Source organism: Mustela nivalis, assembly GCF_964662115.1.
Source record: "Mustela nivalis genome assembly, chromosome: 10".
Taxonomy (NCBI): Eukaryota; Metazoa; Chordata; class Mammalia; order Carnivora; family Mustelidae; genus Mustela; species Mustela nivalis.
In genome coordinates, this window is record NC_139029.1 from 27,005,092 (window position 1) to 27,028,009 (window position 22,918).

A 22,918-nucleotide genomic window follows, 5' to 3' on the forward strand; every position below is an offset into this window, starting at 1 on the left:
GTCACACAGCTTATTGCGATACCACCAGACTGCTTGGTCCTGGCCTTAGCTTCCCCACCTGTAAAATGGGAACGATGAACTGCCATCTGCAGCTTACAAGGACAAGAATGATGGAGAGTCCTTCGGAATTATCGGCTATGACTGTGCATGTCAATGGTTGTCTCACAGCAGGACTCTCTGGTCCCTCTGAATCAGCCCTAAGGATGGGACTTCTCCTCAGCTGCCTGGGAGCCAGCAGAGCTGGGTCCCGTGGGGCCCGTGATGTGAAGAGGGGTTTGGAGGGCTGATTATCCGGCTAGCCTCCTCTGCCCCGCCACTGCCCTGAGCCCTGCCCCGCTTTCCACACAGGGGTCTCGTCTCAGCTTCCTGGTATGCTTTGTACCCCATTTTGCAGATGAGGCAACCAAGGCTCAGCAAGGTTCTCCAGCTTGCCCAAGGTCACACAGCCAGGGGCAGAGACTCTCATCTGTCACACTGGAAAGCCCACGCAGGTTCTGCTGACAATGCAGACTGCCCATGGCGACCCTTGGAAGCACCAGGGCCATAGCCTCTCAACTGCCCTGTGAGATTGGTCCTGTCCAGCCCATTTTCACCCAAGGAAAAGGAGGCTCAGAGATGTGAATCAATGTGTCCAGGTTCGTGTGGACTGGAACTCGATTCTGCCTGCCTCCCACACCTGTGCCTTGGCTCTGCAGCACCGAAGACCCCCAGCAAGGAGGCCCGGGCGGGGGCAGCGGGGCAGAACTCACCTCCTTGATGAAGTTCATGAAGCGGCCGCCAAAGCGCCAGGCCTTGTGCCGATGGCACTGCAGAGAGTTCACGGTCATCTGCGGGGCCCGCTGGTAGCACACGGACACGATGTGGACAGCGTCGTACAGTAAGGCCGCATCAGTCTGGAGGGCAGGATATGTAGGGCTTGCCTGAGAGCAGCTCCCCAGCCATGAGGGAACTGCTCTGACCCCTCCCCAAACAGGCACATGGGGTCCTGACAAGGGAAAGGCCCAAAGTGACCCCACCCATGCCCACAGCGAAGGCTAGTCTTGGGCATCCTTGCTGTCCAGCCGATACCCAACTCCTAGCCTGTCTGCAGCTCAGACCTCCTCCTTCCTGGTCCTTCTCCCTCATCCCATCACTCCTGCTGTTCCCAGGCCCTATCCACACCTTCTCCTTCCCTGCCTCCTAGACTCCAGCTGGTTACAGCTCAGAGCCCTCTGTGGCCAGGACCCACGGGTCTTTATCCTCACACTCTGTAATACCCCATTTATAAGCATCCCCTCTATTGCCCTTGAGGGGGACTGTGTCTGATTCCTTGTGTTCCCAGGGTCCAGCTTGAGGTCTGGTTGATACAGGACAGGTCTTAAGAAGGGAAATGGTGGCAGGGAAGACAGAGGTAGGAAAGAGAGGACTGAAGAGGGAATGGAGTGGGGGTTGCAGAGGAAGGGGTGCCCGCGGATGTGGCCCGCCTGGCTGGGATACCATCATCACGCCGTCCAGCAGGCCAGACTCGGCCCGGGGAGCCGCCTGCAGCCGCTCCATGGACCACTTCTCCACGATGGCTGAGACATGCGGGTTGTCCACGTTGAGGATCCGGAATCCCGTCAGGTTTACCCCTGAGTAGCGGTAGGGCTCCAGGTCTAACGCATACAGATCCTGGACGGAAAGAGGTTCAAGTTAATAAAGGTGTGGCCTGCTGTAAGCTCCAGCCACTCCTTACCCTGGCTGCCACTGCCCGCCCCCAACTCCCTTCTCTGAGTGCTGGGAGCCCAAGGCTGCAACTCCCTGCAGAGCCCTTCCCAGCTCGAGGTGAGGCTCAGCATTGGTGGAGCATCCACAGGAGGGCCAGATGGGGAATCAACTAGAATGTCCTCAGACGGGTGGCTGACCTCACGGACTCACCGCTGCCCCCACCCCTGGGCAGGTGGCTCTGCGGATTCTTCGTCTACAAAATGGGCCTCATGCCTCCTTGATAGGACCCAGGACAACAGTTCACATAAAAGGCCTGGCCCAGAACATCAGAGGAGTTTGATAATGGTCATAAAGGTCATGTCCAATGACAGGGACACCCACTTTGGGAGGGCCAAGAGCACTGGGCCTGGGCATCTCCCAGTGACCCAGAGGGAAGCTGTTGTATCCCCCACGAAAGACTATTTAAAAAAAAAAAATTCCTTTTTCTAGCTTTTGCACAGGGAAGGAAACCATCAACCAAATGAATAGGCTGAAAGGGAGAAGAACTTGAGAAGATGCTCACTGTCACTCATCATTTTGGAAATGCCCATTTTCCCAAACCACAAGAAGCGATCACCTCCCACCTGCCAGAATGGCTAAGATCAAAAGACATCACAAGTGTCGTCAGAGATGTGGAGAACCTTCATGTACTGGTCGGGGTAACGCAAACCCGCGCAGCCACTCTGGAAGGCGGTACAAAGTCTCCTCAAAGAATTATTAAAACTAAAACTTCCCTATGATCTCGCAATTCCACTTCTGGGTATTCATCTGAAGAAAGCAGAAAAACTAATTTGAAAACAGAGGTGCGCTCCTATGTTCACTATGGCCCTGCTTACAAGAGCCAAGATGTGGAAGTGTCCATCCACGGACAACGGATAAAGACCACGTGGTGTATACGTACAGAGGAATATAACTCAGCCATAAGGAGAATGACATCCTACCACTTGTACACCATGGCTAGACCTCGAGGACATTATGCTGAGTGAAGTCAGGCAGAGAAAGACAAATACTGTATGATTTCATTTACATATATGGAATCTAAACACAAAACAAGCTCATTAGATACAGAGAACAAAATGGTGGATGCCAGAAGGGAGAGAGATGGGGGGATGGGTCAAATAAGTCAAGGCGATGAAGAGGTACAAAGTTCCAGTTATCAAATAAGTAAGTCATGGGGCTGTCATGCGCGTAGAGAATGCCGTCAGCAATAGGGTAATCGCTTTGTATGGTGACAGATGATAACCAAAGCTTTTGTGGGGATCATTTTGTAAAGTATAGAAATACTGATTGGCTGTCTGGTACTCCTGAAATGAACATAATATTGTAGCTCAGTTATAATTCAATTAAAAAATGGTCTTTCTGCTTGGGACCCAAGGAATGCTGCTGCCTTTTTCTCTCCCCTCACCTCCAACATCACCAGCCAGAACTCATCACCTGCTGTGTCCTGGGAGCAGTGGACTAACAATCGGGCTTTCTGTCCATAATCAGGTGGCGTCCAGTCTGGTGTAAGGAGTAGACCCCAGCCTAGGGGCCAGGAAGCCTGGCCTTAATGCATGGGGCATTCGAGCTTCAGCACCTCACAGCTCCAGCTCTGGGGCAAGGGGAGCCCTGGGGCAAGGCGGCAGTGAGGAATTGAGGGGAGGGGTGTGTATATGTGTGTGTGTGTGTGTGTGTGTGTGTGTGCGTGTGTGGAGGGAGAAGCCAGGTGCTAATCTAGGAGAAGTGGCAGTGTTGAGGAGGTAGGGAGAGCAGAGCAGAGCTCCCTCCTGTTAAGAAAAACCCCCCAAACTTATAAAAAAGGCAGAAGGAGAGCAGCATCTCTGTTCAATGCAGTATGGGAGCATCCCTTACCAGGCCAGCCCAGCCCTGTGATCCTCCGGGAGAAGGGGCCCAGGTCTGACTTCACGGCCAGCTGCTGCTTGAAGGTCCAGACTCTGAGTTAACTTAGAGATTGTGGCCCATTGAAAAGATAAACCCCGACGTGGTGGCTTTATTACCCTTGCAGGACATTAACCTGTTTTGTAACCAACTGAGCCGTCTTATTTGGTGTTTTTCCCTCCCAATAAAAAATCCCTCCCAAGCTCTCTGAGCCTGTCTTACCATCCTTCTGGCTCCCTTGCTAAGGAGCTGGATATACCTTTGACACATGTTCATCCTATATTTGCATGAACCATTTTTTACTTTTTGAGAAAACATATTATTATGACGATCTAGATTGGTCCCTTCCTAGTGGTTTGGAAACTGAGTCCTAAGGTCCTCCTGGTCAACTCTCTATTCTTTTCTATGTTCTACCCTCATCAAGCTGCCTTCTGTCCTGGCCCCTGGTCCATCCTCTTTCCTGGGCCCCTCAACTCCTATGCAGCATCCTGTGTTGGGAGAAAGGCAGGACACCCAGGGGGCTGTACTGTTCTCTGCACGCCTGCAGCCGTCAGGGCCATCACAGTCCAGACTTCGGTGAACTCAACGGTGGCTCGAGGAACGCTGAGCTCGAGGGGCAGTCTTCCGCAGGGTGCTGGCTTCCTTTGGTTTCTCGGTATTCCCAGCTGTTGCTAAATTCCTCCTGTTCTAGCTGCACACCCAAAATGGGTTTCTTCTGGAAGGCACAGTGTTGGTTTCCTCTTGGAAGGTTTAGGGAACAGGGTGTCCGGGAGGGATCTGGAGCAGACTTGAGCCCTGGGCAAGAAAATTTCATCCTAGCCTTGCTCAGACAACTAGGGCGCTGATTCCAGGCCAGGACTTGGGGTGGGCCTAGACTTGAAGGGGGGATCTTCAGCAGATGGGGGATTTCTTACTGAGTGGGTCCGAGTTTGCTTGCCCCAGTCTCAGTGGGGAGGGGAGGGTGGGCATCGCGCTCAGCCCTGCACGTGGAGGACACCATCCCATCCCAACACCCCTGCAAAGTAGCTGTTTAACAGTATGCTCCTTCTACAGATGAGGAAGCAAGCTCAGGGGCATGAGGTGAGCAGCCTGAGCTCAAAAAGCTCATAAAAGGCAGAGCAGAATTTGCATTCAGGTCGGTTTCAGTGGGTGGGGGAGCTGGCTCGTGCTGGCCTCGGGGAGCTGACTGTCACACTTTTTCCTGCCTCTGCCTCCAGGCACCTCTCCTTGGTTGCTTGGTACCAGCCTTGGTGGGAGTGTTTACACCATGGAAATTAGCAGCGCTCCAGATCCAGGGTTTCCCTCCCACACACTTGGACAGCCGGTGGCACACTGCCGTCTGTCTTATTCAAACACTCCTGTGCTTTATGCCCCAGTGATCGCTGAACATGTGACATGTACCTGATCAGTCTTTGGAGCTTGTTCTAGGGCGTATAAGCTGCAGAGAGTCTGGGGTGCGGCCCGGCAACTCTGTGATTTGGGAAGCCCCTCATCTTAGTCATGACTCCTGACAGGCGGAGCTGGGGACAGGTGCGGAATCAGAGAGGAGCGGAGGGGTGCGGGGAAGGGCATGCCCAGAAGGAGGCCTCGTTCCCTGCAGTGCCTTCCCAAGCGCAGCGCACAGAGACAGCCCGGGCAAAGCCGGGGAGTCTGACTGCGAGGCCAAGCCATCTGGGTCTCAGCTGCATCGACCTTCCTTACCTCCGTGGGTTCAGATGCCAAAACTCAGGCGATAATAACAGGACCTAGCAGGTGGGGTTGTGATGAGGAAGAAGAGGGTTCATGGGTGTGCGCAGAGCATGTGTGCCGTATGGGAGACGTTAGGTGAATGTTTGGCCGATGCTTCTCTTCTGCTTTCTCTGGCTGCCAGTCCTCTGGGTGACGGGCATGAGATACGGCCCCAGGGACATGCCCAGATGTTGGAGGAGAAGAGCAGGCAGGAGCTGGGTCCTTCCTGCTTACCCGTCTTGGCAACATAGGAACAATCTCGATGGGTAATAGCTACTGAGCACCTGTGAACCCCAGCACAGCAGGCAGCGTTCTAAGTGCCTTTTGTAAATGAACTCGCTGAATTCTCATTTCCACCTTATCCGAAGAGTGTATTACCATCACCTCATTTGGAAAGAAAGAAATGAGTCACAGAGAGGTTAGGTTTCATGGCTAACCCGAGGAGCAGTGGAGTCCAACCCGGGCAGCCCAGCTCCCGAGCCCCTCCTCTGTCCCATGACCAGCCCTCCATCCACAGCATTCAGAACGGTCTCTGGGATCCAACCCCCTCACTCCCATGTTTATGGGTCCTTCATGCCTTCTCAGAATGAGATGTGAGTTCCTTAGATTAGTTCACAAGGCTCTCCAGCCCTCTCCAGCCCCACTCTTCTTCCCACACCCTCCCATGTTTGTTTCGGGAACCAAAGCACGTTCGTTCCCCTCCCTTTCTCCCTGACCACTGTCCACGCCCCCTTCATGCAGCTTCTGTCGCTGTGCCAGCATTTATGCATGTTCTAGCCTCCGGCTGGACCGTCTGTCTTCTCAACCCTCTTGGGTGGGCTATTCTCTGAGATTCAATTCAAGTGGCACCTCTTCCAGGAAGCCTCCCCTGACTTCTCCTTTACACATGCACAATAGGAGGGGAGTCAGGGGGGGCTTTTGTTCTTATCCTGGGAGTTCTTGGCTTTCACTCCACCGATAACAACTGTTAGTGTCTGTGTCTGTCTCCCCCATGAACCCCTGTGACAAATACCCCTGTCACCCCAAATGGAAAGAAAGGTCAGCCAGCCGAGTAGCTCTCTGGGGCACCTAAACAGCAGTGGGAGGGTCTGGGATGGGGGACTAGTGTTTCACATCCTCCTCTCAGGGGGAGTTCTCAGTGAAGCTGGAGGCTAGGAAGGGTTTGGCAAACTGCCTGGGGTGGAGGAGGGTGAGACCCTTAACGGGCCTGCTTTAATATCAAGAGATCTTCTCCCAAATCATCTTTGAAGGCAGGTAAGGGGAGGTGGAGCCATTTTGTTCTGCAGAATGGAGAATGTGAGTTTGGGCCAGAGCTAACTTGTGGGTCCATGGACGAGAAGTTGATTTCTACCCCCAGGGGCCCCCTCCTCACTCCACCCCTGCACAGGATCCAGCCTCCTTTCCAAAGCAGGGCTGACCAATAGCTAAGGCCCGAAGGGTGCCAAAGCATCAGCCTGACCAGGGTGTCCGAGACTCGGTTCGCCTTCCTCTAGGACCAGAGGCCAACCGGACTCCGTGGGAAGCGTGGCAGCTCTGGCCCTGGTGGGGGGCTTTGGGGGCTGGTGACAGCACCCTTCCCATCTCCAGATGTAGCACGTGGTCTGCTGACACTCACTCTGTGACTCTGTGTCCGCAGCCATTTGAGCCCAGGGAGAGGGGCGGGACGGGGCGTCACTGCTGGGATCGCTTCCCTCCCTGTCACCCCGAGCCTGGGGCACAACGCGTTCCCACTCCCATGACGGGAGGGCAGCGATGACGGGGAGCTGCTAAAGAGGCCTCTTTGTCCAGCTTCAAGTCTGTGTCCACACTGCCCTGAGACCCCAAGCGCCGTACACAGTGAACCGTGGGCAACCTTGCCGCTTGGCAAAAAGTTGCTGTTCTCGATGCCAAATGTTGACACACTGAATTCAGTATCGACGAGGGACCTTTTAGAAACATTCAGCATAACATAATAGACTAATTCATTAGCACCCCATGGGTCTGACTGGGTAGAAGCTGAAGCTCGGAAAACATTGCCTTAAGGAATGACAGATGAAAATATCTTTCCCATGATATAACTGTTATTGCCGGGAAGTGGCATTAATTGTGATTGCTTATCTATTAATTTATTATAATTCTTTTTTCACCTCCAGGCTTTTACCTACACATGACATGTACCAGGGGCTCAGCTGGGGCTGATTAACGCGGGGTTATCTGGGAAAGGCTCGAAGCTGGCTGGAGCAGATAATGGCCGCTGGGGTAATTAAAATGTCTTCTGCGTGAAAGAAGCAAGTTTGGAGAATTTTTTAGAGGCGAGGCGCTGGTGATGTGGGTTTCCTAAAGGGAAGGAGATAAATGCCAAATGCCGCCGCCCTCCTGAAATACAGCCTCGACGGACCAATGGGCGCAGGGAGGCAGCATCACGAGGTAGGCTGGGAAGCCAACGGGGGCTGGAGAGAGGACCGTGGAGCGGGAGCCGAGGCTGAAGCGGGGTGAGGGCCGGAGCGGAGGGCCCAAGGGATACAGCTGCCGCCCTGGAAGGTGGGCAGGGAGGGGGCAGCTGGGGGAGAGGCTGGTGGACCCCTTCTCCGCCGACACACGCAGACAGCAGAGCCGAGCGTGGTGTGTGGGTTGTCCCTCCCTGGGAAGATCCACTCTCCCGGACCCTCAGAGAGGCACGGGGAGGACGAGCAGGGGGCCAGGACAGCCATGCACAAGACCGGCAGTCGGCACCAAGGCCTCTACCCCTGATTTGCTACGAGACTCTGGACAGCTCCCTCAACCTCTCTGGTCCCTCGTTGGCCCCTCCATCAAAGAGGAGCAAAAACCCTGCCCTGGGAAGAGGAAAAGCTGCGATGTGAGAAAGGGCTTGGGAACCTGTGAAGTGTGGGCCCTGCTGAGATCTGTGGAGGCTCCATTCCCCTCCCCACTGGTGTCAGTCACCACGTCTGGCCCATCGCTGCTGGGTGGCCAGAGGAGGCCAGCCCCCGCCTCGTGCGGGCTTTCAGCATGACAGCTCCCAGCGGAGGCCCTCGGAGCTGGACAGCTCCCAGCTCGTAAAAGCCCTCCCTCTGCCCCTTTCTTGCTGGGTGACCTCTCGAGCCTCGGTTTCTACTTTGCTATAAAGTTGGGCGATCATACCTCCCTTGGAGAGGCGTTCTGGATTTGTGGATGAGACGTTGTAAGCTGAATACAGAGAAGACCTACGCGGGAGCTACTTCACCCACCGAACTCTTACCTCCTACTCTACTCAAATAAATACCGGGCACTTGACACAGCGGTAGCGCTGTTACTGTACCCACTGTGTAGATGAGAAAAGGAGGCCCAGGGAGGTTTAGTAGCATGTCCGGGGAAGTGGAAGGATCTTGACTCTAACTCATGCAGGCTGACCCCAGAGTCCATGGTCTTAACTGTTGCCATGACAAGATTGTTGATAACTTCATGGATTACTTTCTACTTTGTATGGTAGTCATTTGCTCATTGAAGCATTCATGAGCGCCTACTGCATACCAGGCAATCTTTGGGTGCTGGAGATGGATAGGTGAACAGGGCACAGTCCTTGATCTCTAGATGCATGAAGGAAGCCTGCCAGCTGGTGAGCGTTGTTGGGTCCATCTCCGCACACTCTCTCCCACCCAAACGCCCAGCTCAGTACCTGAGGCCTTGAGAGGATCTGTACATGCCTGCTGCAAGTGAGTAAATGGATGCCTGAATTAAGGAGATGAAAAAGTAAGAGAAATGGATGCTGTCTAGGGCTGGAGGAGGCCCTGCGGCATTAGGAGCCTGCCCTGAGCCTCCCTCCAAGACCTCTAACCTTGACCCCAGGAAGGCAATGGCATTAAGGAGAGCAACATGGGGGCGCCTGTGTGGCTAGTGGGTTAAACCTCTGCCTTCAGCTCAGGTCATGGTCTCGGGCTCATGGGATCAAATCCTGCATCGGGCTCTCTGCTTGGCAGGGAGCCTGTTTCCTCCTCTCTCTCTCTCTCTGCCTGCCTCTCTGCCTGCTTGTGATCTCTGTCTGTCACATAAATAAATAAAATATTTTTTAAAAAATGAGAGCAACATGGGAAGAGCCTTCTCTAGAGCCTTGCCTGAAGGTCCATAGGGCTAAGGGCCCAGAAGTTGGTACACTAGAAGCCCAGGGCTGCCATGCCTGGGGACAGGGCCTTGGGCCCCTGGAATGTGCCCCTCTGCACCTTCTCAGCCTTGCTCCTCTACCCAGCTCCTAGCTCCAAAAAGAGGTAGAATATGGGAGATCTGGGGACCTTATCCTCCAGCCTCTAATGACTTTCCAGGATATAGCACAACATGGAAAAATCAACTTGGGTGGGCAGAAATCCAGAAAGAACTTGGGGAAAAAGGTGCCTGATCTTAGTCACCAGCTTCCAGAATCCCTTTCTCCCAACATGACTCTGGGAAGACGCCCAGAGCTGAGCCCTGGATCAAGAGCATGTGCAGGTGGTCCTGAGCTCCACCATGGGCACAGGGAATAGTGGGTGAGGAAGAAGCCATGGTGTGCTGGTAAACACTCAGTAACCAGCTCTCAGGGGAGGGGTGGATGCAAATCCTTCTTCATAATATCCACCAACTTTGGTGGTATGAATACTCCTTCCACCACAGCCAACTCCAAGCTACCTCCATGCTATCACTGAATGTGGATTTGGGAGGAGATGACTACAACGGGTTCTAGAAATCAGTCAGCTCCTCAGTGAAACTCCAACCTGTCACTTGGCCTTTGCTTATGCTGTTCCCTCTGCATGGCAAACTCTTCCTCTCTCTCCTTAGTGAACTCCTACTGATCCCTCAAGGCCCAGTTAAGCATCTATCTTCCTGCCTCAAATTTCCCACCTTCTGCCAGCCCCTCTGCACCCGGTGTCTCCTTCCACAGTGCGCCACAGCCGTGTCCAGGCATGCCATGGCACATGCCTGCCAAAGGAGCTAGACACAAAGGTGGGGATGGCACAGGATGGGAGCTCCTCGAGGGCAGGGCCTCCACGCAGTCGTCCTGAGACCCTCACCGATGCCCAGGCACTGGGGAAGGAGGGTTCCTGGGTGCCAGATGGATGAGCGAACACAGAATCCTGCCGAGGTGATACCTCCACGTGCCCCAGAACCAGGCTGGATGGAAAAGTCCTCCCAGGGCCCCAGCGAGGTGCTAGGACATCTACTCCAAGGCAGGGTGGCTGGGTGTGGGCGCCCCTTTGCCACAGGGATCTCTTTATTCTGCTGATTTCAGGCCACAACTAATTATCCTAATGGGTTTAAATGGCCCTCAATGTTCTCCAAGTTTGGACAGGACCCATCTGGAGCCTGCAGGTGGGCTGGCCCAGCTGAGAGTGAGTGGGCAGACTTAGCACAGATGCTGCAGGAATCCAAAGTAGTATTTCCTGTTGTTGCGTGAGGACTGACACATCCTCGGGGAAGCGTGTGGGCTGGGAGCCGAGAGTCTTCCTAATAAGAGCAGCTAATACTTTTACCGCCTTCACCCGCATCAGGGACTGCCCTCAGCATTTTATTTTCGGAGCTCAACATTCTAAGAGGTAGAAGCCATTGTCGCACCCATTTTGCAGACGAAGAAGCTGAGGCCAGGAAGTTAATGACTGACTGGTCCTCAGAAGGGGTTGTGTTGACACCGACAGGTCTAGACTCCCTGTCCTGAGTCACAGCTCTGGGGCGTTTCTCAAAGTGGGTGTGCCACGGAGATGTCTCTGGGCCCTTGCCTGAGGCTATACCTAGAGCCTTTGGAAGCAAGGCCTCCCTGAGTCTCCTCTTGCTGTTGCAATGGTCCCCACCAGGCTGATCGTGTTATGAGGGGGTCCCACCCCAGCCCGTGTCGGAACCCAGGGGTACATTACCAGAGTGGTGAAGATGAAGTGGTAGTACTCGGTCATCATGCCCATGGCCATGGCCTGCGGGAGAGCAGAACGTCAGCGATGTGCAGGGAGTACCCAGAAGCCCCCTCCTCATCTGCACCCCAACGGTGAAGACCAGACTGGGAGGGGGGGGCTTGGGGGAGGTGGGCCACTCGGAGTGGGATGTCCTCTGAGACCACCTCCCCAAAGTGATGACTGGCTGGCAGACGGGGGGTGTGTGTGGTGGTGTTTCCCTGGAATGTGCTGCCAAGTCCTCGGGACACATTCAAATACAGAATCTCGGGGCTCCTGGGTGACTCAGTCAGTTAGACATCTGCCTTGGGCTCAGATCAGGATTCCAGCTCCTGGGATCAAGTCCCCACGTCAGGCTCCCCACTCAGCAGAGTCAGCTTGTTCTTCTCCCTTTGCCCCTCTCCCTGCTTGTGCTCACTCTCTTTCTCAAATAAATACACAAAATCTTTAAAAAAAAATGCAGAACCTTGGGCTGTACTCTGCATGCAAAGATTCCAAATTCTGCAGGGCTGGGCTGGGCCCAGTCTTCTGGCTCTTCCACGAGCATCTCTGTGCTTGCTACACTTAGAGAAGTGCAGTTGGAATCAGCCCCAGACTGTCTTCTCAAGGGCTCTGGCTCCACCCAGCTGCACTCACTGTCCTGGCTTGAGAGGGAGGTGTGTGAAAGCCTGCCCCTGCCCCTGCCCCTGCCCTGGCCCCAGCCCAGCCAGGCCCCAGGAGGAGAGGCTGTGCTAGGGCTGATCTCCCTGGAGGGTGGAGACAGCGCAGCCCGGCTTCCCTGTTCCAGGTGACCACCCGGCAGGTCGCTCCGTTGCCATGGAATTATTACCAGGTGTCATTACGAAGCCTGCATTACCTACATTTACGTGTTTTATTAGAAACCTATAATCTATATTACTAACGACCATAATGCACTTTCTACAGAGTTCTTCAGAATGCCAGGCCCCCTAAGTGCTCTGGAAGAAAATGGTCCCAGGGTCAGGTACACGTGGAAAGTGCCATTCCTTCTCTTGCCCTCTTGGAGACTTACAGCCCATGTCAGCAAGATCAAGGCTCAAACCAGGCCTCAGCCAGCAGCCATGGTTACCTCTGCAGAGCTTGGGGTTCAGAGGGGCACACAGTCTCCAGGTTTAATTCTGGATGTTTTCAAGTCAGACAGACATGGGAGTAAATTCTCACTCTCTGGCTGAATGACCTGGGCCCCTTCCTTTCCCCGGGAACCTCAGGTTCCTCACCTGTAAACTGAGCATGATAACCATTGCCACCTGCCAGGGGGGCGCTGACTGAGGGGCTCTGGACACCTGGCACATGGTCCCTCCTCAGCGTCACCAGCCAGGGCTGTGGCAGTCTCTGCTACATGTGCCAGGAAGGGAAGGGAAGCACTAGGCGTGGGCCGTCGCCCAGGGAGGAGGGGTGAGGGTTCTCTGGGGGACATCAGTCTCCTCCACAGTTACCCCACAGAGGCCCACACCGTGCCGACACTGGGCTACACTTTTTCTCTGCTTCATCTCAAAATCCTCCGTCCCCGTCTGAGGCAGAGATCACTGGTTTTGTCAGAGGGGGGGAGGGCACTGGGGCTCTCTCAGGTGCACAGAAGTGAGATTCAAACCCCCAAGTGAGCTATGCACCTATCTCGGGGTGAGGGAGTCTGGGGGAAGACACTGGCTGCTGGGCCACCTACGTACCCCCTGTAGGGCTGGACTGGAAGGTGGGACTTGGACCAATGTCCCCACCCTAACCCGATCTGGGACTTGAAAACTCGTATCCTTGGCACGGCACCTAGCCCCCTGTGCTAGGTCAGTTCCTCTCCAGTTCCACCCCGCCAGGTCAGGACTTAGAGCTCTACAGAACGCCTCCTTCAATCACCAAGGCCACTTTCTGGGACCGTATAATTGCCTTTTACACAAAGCACAGGCTCAAATGGGAGCGTTCTGGGTTTCAGCTGCGGCACCCTCCAAGAAGGCTGTGGGCGATTTTGCTGTTTATTTCTTAGGTAGCTGGCAGAGATGGCTCTGGTTCCCAGCATGCCACACTGGGCTGTGTCTGGAAAGGAACAGAGGCCCATCCAGGACCCAGAGCCATCTCCCTCCCCCACGGTCGCTGCAGAGCTGAGCAGATGGCACGGGGAACTTCAATAAACCTCCCAGTAGTAGAATAACCACAAGCGTTCTGGGCCACGGGGAACTCATCACAGAAGACGCAGTGTCCCCCCTCCCCCCACCGGCGACTGTTCCTGCCACCCCGAGGCCTCCCAGGGCTTCCCGAGATGTTTGGTCCTGCGCCGCTTCAGCCCCTGCTTCCCACCTGCAGCCATAGCCCAGAAGCGAGCACTGAGGCAAGAGCCACCAGGCACTAGGCTGGGCTCAGCCCTGGCATTGCTCCGTCCTCATGCGGGCTCAGACCGTGGAGACCACGCGTGTCCATTCTGCCGCTGCAGAAACTCACACACAGGGGTCAGTTCACGCAGCCACACTGAAGCAGAGCTGGGCTCCCCCCACCCCCACCCGGCTCCAGTCACCTCCTGGCTGTGGGTGAATGGGGAAAGTGGGGGAGGGGGAAGGGCCAGGCAGGTCCCGCCCCTCCCTTCCATGCCCCGGGCTGGCTGGCACTCACACACCTGCTTGAGGATCTGGGCGGCCATGGTGTGACTGCAGTCGAAGATGATGCGGAATTCCCGGCCCCGCTTCATTTCCTTGAGTAGCGGGCGCGAGTCGTCCGAGTCAAGGGGCAGCTGGCGGATCTTCAGGCGGATATTGTACCTCGACGGGGCCATGATGAGCTCCTGCAGGCGGATGAGCCCTGGGAGGTCCCCGGGGTGCAAAAGACACACATGTACACACAGGTAAACACGGCTGTCACCCTCCACGGACTCGGGTGAGCACATGGCCTGTGGCTGCAGGTCTGTGACCACACACAGACACACAGACACGGATGCGTGACCCACAGAGCTTTGGGCAGGTGTGTGGACAGAGCCACGTGGGTCCAGACATGGCACCAGGGTTCTTGGGTATGGCCGTGTGCACCAGGCTGTACATGCCGGCACACGTTCCTGGATATGTGGGCACGTACAAACACATGCTTTAAGAGGGACATGTTTGCTGACACAGACATATGTTGGGACTTCCTTACACGTGCACATCAAAGCCTGTGCCTACATAGACACACAGACACATGTACAGATTTAGCAGTAGGTACAGACAGCAAATTCCTGCAAACCACGTCTACATCCTCCCCTCTACACTAGCCTTTATGGAGTCCAAACCAGAGGTCACCCCTCTTCGTCACCCTATGTATGACACTGGGAAGTTGGGAACCTGCCTCCAGGACATGGGCACAAGTGAAGGCTGCAGGCTCAGGTGTACCAACTGTTGGACTATGTAAGGCAAAGAGGTATTTGTGCCCCCAACCCAAGGGCAGCCTACCTCAGTAAACCTGACTGATTTTTCCAGGCTCTGCGCAATCACCTCCTCCAGGAAGCCGACCCTTACTGCTCTTTCCAAACAAGACACGCCATCCCCCTCCCTCCTCCCTCAGCACTAGCCTCCTCTGGCCTCATCTCACTCCCTCGTCCAGCCATGGCCTCCTTAACCTCATGGGTTGGGTCCCCACAGACCCTAGCATGGGGCTTGGCACTTACGAGGCCCTCAACACAAATCACCATAATTGAACTGACTTACTGTTTTTTCCTCCCCACACCGAAAAATCCATCCTCCACCTTGGCATTTTGCAAAACCACTTAATTTGGGGACTTCCAGGGAAAACTGAATGTCACTTCCTGGAGACAAATGGCTTACTTAGGTCTAATTAAGTTGATTTCCGTTGCTATTTCAAGGTCCATTCTTGCTGACTCCCTTCTGTTTAGCCTGGGAGTAAGCCTTCTGATACCCCCTCCCCACTCAGGGAGGGGCTGAGCCAACAGGGGCCGGGGTCCCACTGGGCTGTCTGCCCACGCTCAGGGCTCAGGGTCTGTGTCTCGATTGCACACTCCACTCAGCTCTGCTCCCATGAACGGCAGTCTGCTTCTCCTCTGGGGAGCAACTCCTCCCCCGTGCTTGGACCATGTGATCCCCAGCACGTGCCCCAGCCTGGCCAATCAGCCCGCACATTCCTCTAGGCATAGGGATGGGCTCAGAGATGGGTGGGTGATGCCAGGTGGTCCTATCAGATGACTTCCAGAAATGGTACCAGAGCAACTGGTAAGAAATACACCCTTTTCCACTTACCTCCAAATAGGGAGGCAGTAAGTCTAGGCATCACCACATAGAACCTGAGAAGGATTCCAACATGGCAGAAGTCAGGCCAAATAAATCCTAATGATACCCATTTGAGCCCCTGGATCTAACAGTACCTGAAGCTAAAATGACTCTTGAGCTTCCTCAAATCCCCTCCCCCTCCCTTTTTTTTTTGGTGAATCTAGTTTGCTCTGGATTAAAGTTACTATTGCAGTGTCCCCTATCTGGACGGAGTCCCCCTCACACAGACCGCCTACTTTGAAAGCCTTCCAACAGAGCCTCTGGGTTTCCAAAGCCATTTCTGATTACAAATGCCTGGATCTGTTCAGCTTCTTCTTCGAATTCCGGAGGGCTGGACGTGAGGGAGGCCATCTGGCATACACCATTCCCCTCAGCTGGGGAGGACAGAGATCTATCCCCGTGACCTGAGCTTCCCAAGGAGCTCCCAAACAGGCTTTGCCATGGCCACCGGCCTCAGGATTCCCCCCCACCCCCCCTGGAAGGTCCCATACCCAGGTGTGCGGGCTGGCGAAGGGCTCTGGAGTCTGGAGTGGTCTGGATCTAATAGGGGCGACAGGGCTTCCCAATACCAGACTCGAGATGGAGCCGGAAGGGGCCATCAGCTGACCCGCGCCGAGGAGGGAGGGACCACCATCTCCTCTGGAACACACACCAGCGTCATCCTCTTTCCCCATCTGGCACCAGAAATTCTCAGTGGGGCTGAACGATGCTGCCCTCTCACACTTGTCACCCTGGGAGGCGCCCCGCCTTCACTTGGCTCCGACTCGCTCAGGGTTGGGAGGCATGCACGGCAGCAGCAGGCACGTGAGGTTTGGGGATCCAGGACGTGAGGACAGGGACAGCCTGCACGCTGGAGCAGAGACCACCGGAGTCTTCCTGTCAGCTAAGTGCATTGCCCCGTGTAATGCACAGTGACCCACATTCTCCGGTAGCAAATGTCAGACCTCCTTCTCGTCAGTGTATTCCCGAAGGAGACCAGAGGCTCATCTCAGCCCACCCCAGCAGAGGACGAGGCTCTTACTTGCCCGAGATGAGCCTTCCTTCCTCGCTGCTTCCCTAATCAATCTCTCTCAAAATATCTACAGTGAATCATGGTTGTTAGAATCATGCTTTTCACTTACAAAGCACTTCTGCATTCATTACCCTATTTAAACATCTCCCTGTCCTAGAAGGCACGCCGACTGTGCCAGGGTTACAAAGAAACAGAGGCCCACGGAGGGTGAGGTTCTGCGGCACGCTAGCAGTGGGACTGGGATTTGAGACCCAACCTTCTGGCTCTTACGTTGGGGTCCTTCACCTCGGCTTTTTCTAAGACCCTTCCTTTTGCCCTTGATATCAGTTTGCCTTTGTGTGCAGATGAGGTTACAAAGGTGACCACTTGTCACAGGTCACAGGGCAAAAACCCTGCTGCTTCCTATAATATAATCATTTGCGAAATTCTCTCACTGATGTTCCTGAAATCATGGGCCAAAGTTGTTTCCATTCTTCTTGTCCCTGTGTTTTTGATGGGTACACAAGATCATATAATAAGCCCTCCAATCAAACCCCAATTTCTGCTTTGCTTCCTGCCGCATTGAGGACATTCCCACCGAACAAATCCTACCTATTGTCATCTAGGCTATCTTATGGTCATGAGGTAATCAAAGGGTTTAGAGTAGAGAAAGGCTCTTGCCCATGCTTTCCTCTTGCTCCTGCCTCCTGACTAACCCCAGTGCTTTTCCATGAGGCTGCGGCACCACACCACACCCCCCCCCTTCTAGAAACTGTTAACAACTCTTTTCTCAATGCCATTGACCTCCCTGTGTCATAATGTGGCCATTGTCATCCGTGAGGCCCCAGGCACACTCAAAAAGAGTAGATTGTAGGGATGACCTAAATTCTTCACCCCACTCTGTAGCTACACCCTTAGCCAGGTAACTTTGCAGGTGATCTCTGACTGCACGCCTAAATTCTTCACCCCACTCTGTAGCTACACCCTTAGCCAGGTAACTTTGCAGGTGATCTCTGACTGCACGCAGGTGACCCGCCTCACACAGGATATTGGGCTCCAGCATGAAACCTGTGTTAGCCAATGGTGTATCAGCGGGCCGGTCACAAGCAGACAGTAGAAACGGAAGGGCACCCTGGGTCTCTTCTTTTGCACCTCTGCAATTGTCATGACCATGTGCCCAAGGCTAGCCTGCTCGTGCCTTTCATCTCCACCAACAGTTCAATGACCCCCCAGCAGGGGAGGGATCCAGCTGAGATCAGAACCACCACCTGGCCAAGCTCAGCCAATCAGCAACCCCACAGACTTGTGAGATAAACACATGCTTTGTATTCAAAGCCACTGAATTTTGGGGAGTGGTTGGCAGACACAGCACCACTAATTATAGAGATGGGTGTGCCCTCTTCTAACATGCTGAGAGAACCAGGATATGGCTCGGGTGGCAGGGTGCCAATGCCCATAGCTGACGGGGGCTTGCTTAAAAGCCAGTCAGGGGGCACTCCCTTTCCTATCCGACTGTGCTCAGGGTAGTAACCACCGACTCGGTGAGCTGTCCAGGATGGTCTGCTGGACAGTTCCTAGACAAATTTTCCTCCTTGATAAGAGGCATGAGTCACATTAAGAACAATCTCTTTGGCTCTTCTTTCCTTCTATTTCTTGGGATGTTAGCACGTGAGGATGAGCTGCTTGGAGCTGGAGCAGCTCTATTTTGACAGTGAGAGAGAAGCCAAGAGACCTGGAAGGAAATGGAGCCAGTGCCCCAGCTCTATTGAGCTGCTAAACCAGCCCTGGGTAGGACCATCTCCAGACTCCTGTCCGTCAGAGAACGAAGTGCCCATTGCTTGAGTCAGTGGGAACCGGGATGTCTGTGAGTCCAGCCCGAATATCCAAAGGCATGCTGCCCCCAAAGCAAATCCAGCCCAAGCCTGCTCTGAACTGCCTCCCATTCTGGGGGGGCTTGATGACCTGCCACGTTGTCCCTTTGAAACATCCTGATTCTGGGAGGACACCTCTTACCACCCGCCAGTACTCATCAAAGTCTTCCTATTATTTGACTGAATCCCTAGTGCCCAGTGTGTTCTTGACCAAACCCGCTCCCTCCCAGACTCCCTCGTGTGTTTAAATGTTTGTTAAACTGAATTGAACCGAATTGAAAATCAAGTTGAATTAAACTCTAATTAAATCCTGCAAGAAAGGGTGTTCTGGGCACTGGTAAGAGTGAAGAAATGAAGATGGGATCCCCTCTCTTTTGCGAAGTTAATCATGCTGGAGGAGAGTGCGTGCCCCCCCACCCCCAGAGGCGGCTGGGCATACCAGGCCTTCCGAGCTGATAATTGAGAGGCTCGCTCATATCCTCAGAGCGAAGGCACTGGAGGAGAGGGAGCTCCAGGCGTTAGCATCTGCTCTGAGCAACCTCAGAGCAGGGCATCCCTCCTCCACAAAGCCTCTGCCTAAGACTGTGCAAAGACCCTAGGACTGCGGGGCTGTGGTCCGCCCCTGTGTCTCTTCTCACTGCTTTGTGACCCTCGCGGCATCACCCTGTTCATGTCTAGTTCTTTCCTGCCGTCCTGGCCCCGAGTTCTCTTCTAGGCAGGCCCTCAAACCCAGGCCTCCTTTGTCCCTGCCCACAACAAGGTGGCCAAGCCCCACGTGACTTCTGGCTCCTGGGTCTCCCGGCCACCCGCCCCACGAGATGCCATCATAGCCACCTTCTGAGAAACTCTGCCTTCATTATTCTACTTCTGTGCTCAACAACACTCAGTGCGCTTTGGCTGCTCCCAAGATCAGGTGTGAACTCCGAAGTCAGACAGTGGAACCTTTGCACAGCCTGATACACTCTGTTTATCTGACCTTTTCCTCCCATCTTCTGAACTTGAATCTTCTCCCCCTGCCAGGCTGCACTCTTGAGGAGGCTGCCACGCACAATCGGTCCTCCTTGGTTTTCACTCAGGCTGTCCCAGCTACTGGTGATGCCCTCATACCTTCTCTCTGTCTGTTCACCCTCGAGGCCCCACTCTTGTCTCTCTCCCTCTGATAAGTCAGCCCAGATCAGCCAAGGCCACCGGGCTTCCTCTCCCTGAGTGCCTTGGCACTGACTGTATGTACCTGTCACTTGACTCTCAGCTATGATGGCCTGGAATAACCAGTGACCTCTGGGGATGTGCTCACACCCCTACCATAGGATTCACTCCTCCTAAGACGATGGGATTATGACATCCTCATTCTTTTCCCTTACCGGTGCCCAGGACTCTCTTCCTGCAATATTTAATGATTTCATCCTGATTTTTAATTCAATTCAATTCAGTTCAGTTCAATAAGCATTTAAAAACATCTCTGTTGTACCGGGCACACAAGGCTCATGGTCTGGACAAGCCACCACAGCCCTTCCTGGCAATGTGCTAAGTAAGACCATCTAACAGGGCTGCCGGAATGCTGGCCGTGACCCGGTGTGGGGTTCTCATGCCCCTCAATGGCAGACAGCTCATGCTGGGGGCACCGAGTTGGGGCAGGGGCCCTGCCTTCCTTGATCTCCTGTCTGGTACTGTGGGCATAGCAGGAACACAATAGAGGCTTGTAGAATCCCTAGTTAAACAGACAGCTTTTCTGAGGGATTCACTCCCCGTGATTCCCACTCCCCATTAGAAGGTAATCAAGAGCTGACATAGAATCACAGGCTGCAGAATGCTGAAGAAGGCTTTTCTCCAGCTTAGATGCTATAGCTCTTGACTTGACACGTGCCCAGAGAAGGGCCAGATGGGTTAAGTGACTTGCCAAGGTCACTTTCTCTTAAGAGGCCAGGCTAAGAAATGTCTTGGGACTTGAGTTTTTAGAAAGGAAGAGGAAGAGAGGAAACAGCCCTGTGCTATCCAGCTAGCAAGTGTCAGAGCCAGCATGCACCCCTGCCCATGGATCCAGAGCCTGTGTCCGCAGTCAGCATGGGGCCGCCCACATTTGCTGCAGATGCGAATGTGAGTCTAAGAGAGCCAGCGGTATGGCGGGATGGGGGGGGCACGGTTTGTGCAGGGGTGAGTGCGGGCGCTGGGTGGGCTGAGAGCATGCTGTAGGGGGGCAGAGGTGGGAGTGTGGGGAAGGTGTGAGGTGGGTTGTGGCGGAGTGAAGGGTGAGTGTAGCCGGTGGGTCCTGGGCTGCGAGGCAGTGCAGGGCAAGTGTCTGGGCGTCCAGCTAGGCTTGGGCGTGAGCGTGCACCCTCTCTCAGGGGCAGTTGATTTGGGCAAGCAAATCCTGGGTCTCTACCTCCCTCACCCCCTACCCTCAGTCCAACCACTCCCGGCTACCCACCTGTACTGTCGTCATAGACCACGGTGGCCGATCGCCACTTGAGGTACTGGACCAGGTCGAGGATGGCATGGCTGAGGGAGGCGTAGTCGGGGTAGAGGTTCACGTAGAAGGTGTCCTTGTTGTCCAGCGGGTGGTGTTTCCAGCGCAGCTGGATGTGGGGCACTTCCAGAGCATTGCAGATGGACTGGACGGCGTTGGTGCAGGAGCCCTGTGATGGCCCGAAGATCGCCACCACGCCCAGGGCCAGCTGGTCACAGGCTGCAACAGAGGCGGGGGTGGGGGGATGGTGAGGGGCTCAGTGCTGGGCCTCGTCAGGCAGCTGGGGGCTGTGCACACAGGGGTGCAGTGATTTCCGTGATCCCATAAACACAGCGAGGGGAGACAGCAGCTGGAACCTTCCAAGGGCAGACGAGGAAGGGTCCTTCTGAATCTCGGCTTCCTCCTCTGGAAGCTGGGGTTACAAGCACCCTGACTCATGGATATTGGGAAGGTTGAGTGAGATTGTGCATACGAGACCCTTAGCCCTGCTTATGAAACAGAGATGGGGTTACTTTTGATGCTGTCCTGACTGTGCTGAGCACCCCTAGCTCTGGGACCGGCCCTGATCTGGGCGGCGGGGGAAAGGCCAAGAGACAGCTAGGATGAAACATCTCTCTGTGGCAACTGTGAAACTTCTAGCCCCAGTCTGTTCCCCAAAGTTCAACGTGCTCATCTCCTGTCTTGCAGGACACTACCATGTGCCTGCGTCCGAGACGCATTTCAGACCAAATGTGTCCCAAACGCCACCCCCTTTCCTCCTCCATGCTCCCCTCCTCAGTAAACCACTTCCACTATTCCAGTGGCTTAGACCCTGAACATTGGCTTCCTCTTCACTCCTCTCGTTCTCTGTTGTCCCACATCCCACTCCTGCTGTGTCACTTTCAGAATGTTCCAGAATCAGAACTTCTTGCCACTGCCACCATCTTCTTCCGCTGGCACTACTGCTGGAGCATCCTTGCTGGCCTCAGCTTCCTCAGGGACCCTCCCTACTTCTTACCTCTTCCAGCCTCAAGTGGTGACATCACATGTTTGCCCCAGAGGCTCCAATGTCACTTGGTCTAAAAGCCGAAATCCTCATGGTGACAGATGAGGCCCTGCTCGCTGCAGTTCTTCCCCATCCCTATCCCACCCCTGTCCTCATCACCATCACCACTTTTCTGACTTCAACTCCCATCCTTCTCTCCCTTCCTCACAGCCCTCAATCCCCACTGGTTTCCATGATGCTCTGCAGACACGCTAAGCACACTCCTGCCTCAGGGCCTTTGCACTCATGGTCCCTTCTAGCTGAAGTGCTCTCTGCTCAGATATCTGCATGACTTCCTCCTTCCTTTCCCTCAGGTGTCTGCATCCACGTGGTCTTACTAAAGAAGTATCACTTGCCCGACTTGTAATAAGAATCCTCCAGCCAGACTCCAAAACCCCATACCCTGCTTTGTTTCTTTATTTATTAAATGATCACCAGAAGTCTGGTTTGTTGACTTTGTCCTCCCACTAGAATGTAAGTCAAGGCAGCAAGGGCTTGATCTATGTTGCTTATCGGTCTATCAACAATAAACGGTACCTGAATAGCACCTAAACGTGCTCAAAGCAGTACTTGGCCTGACCAGGTGCTTCACCAGCCTCTGCTGAATGAACCAGTACTGACTCCCTGCCCTCAAACAGTTTACATTCTTGGGTGGGGGAGGAAGCCCAGGGGCTCCTGAAAGGCGCTCCCCTCCTGGGGAGGGGCTCAGGTCAGAGGGCAGGTGCTTCTGGGGAGGGCAAACCCTGATAGGCACAGCAGAGATTTATTTATTTATTTATTTATTATTTTAAAAATTTTATTTATTTATTTGACAGAGAGAGAATGAAATCACAAGTAGGCAGAGAGGCAGGCAGAGAGAGAGAGAGAGAGGCAGCTGGGGCTCCAAGGGCAGACACAGGCTCATTTAAGGATTGTGCCTCAAAGATCCTTAAAGTGGGACCTTTCTGGGGGCAGTCAGGAGAAGGACTCCCCAGGAGCTCTCGCCCTTTTTTTGGCAACTTTGATTTTCCTTCTGGCTCCCACCTCTCCCACGCCCTGGCTATGAGGGCTAGAGCATGCCTTAGAAACAGGCCTTCTTCAGGCCCCAGACACTGGGTTGGTGGATGGTCATGTCACCAGT

General features: G+C 54.4%; 1 protein-coding gene across 2 annotated transcripts in view; it reads right to left on the reverse strand.

The window, feature by feature from the left end:
- Window positions 1-22,918, reverse strand: part of GRIK3 (glutamate ionotropic receptor kainate type subunit 3) — a 225,538-nt gene that overhangs the window by 61,360 nt on the left and 141,260 nt on the right. For both annotated transcript variants that reach the window (XM_082686539.1, XM_082686540.1), the window contains exons 3-7: window positions 20,736-20,993; window positions 13,813-13,994; window positions 11,166-11,219; window positions 1,477-1,650; window positions 750-893 (exon numbers count right to left, since the gene is read on the reverse strand). In XM_082686539.1, coding sequence (XP_082542665.1) covers window positions 750-893; window positions 1,477-1,650; window positions 11,166-11,219; window positions 13,813-13,994; window positions 20,736-20,993 — 812 coding nt within the window. The remainder of the gene's footprint in view (window positions 1-749; window positions 894-1,476; window positions 1,651-11,165; window positions 11,220-13,812; window positions 13,995-20,735; window positions 20,994-22,918) is intronic.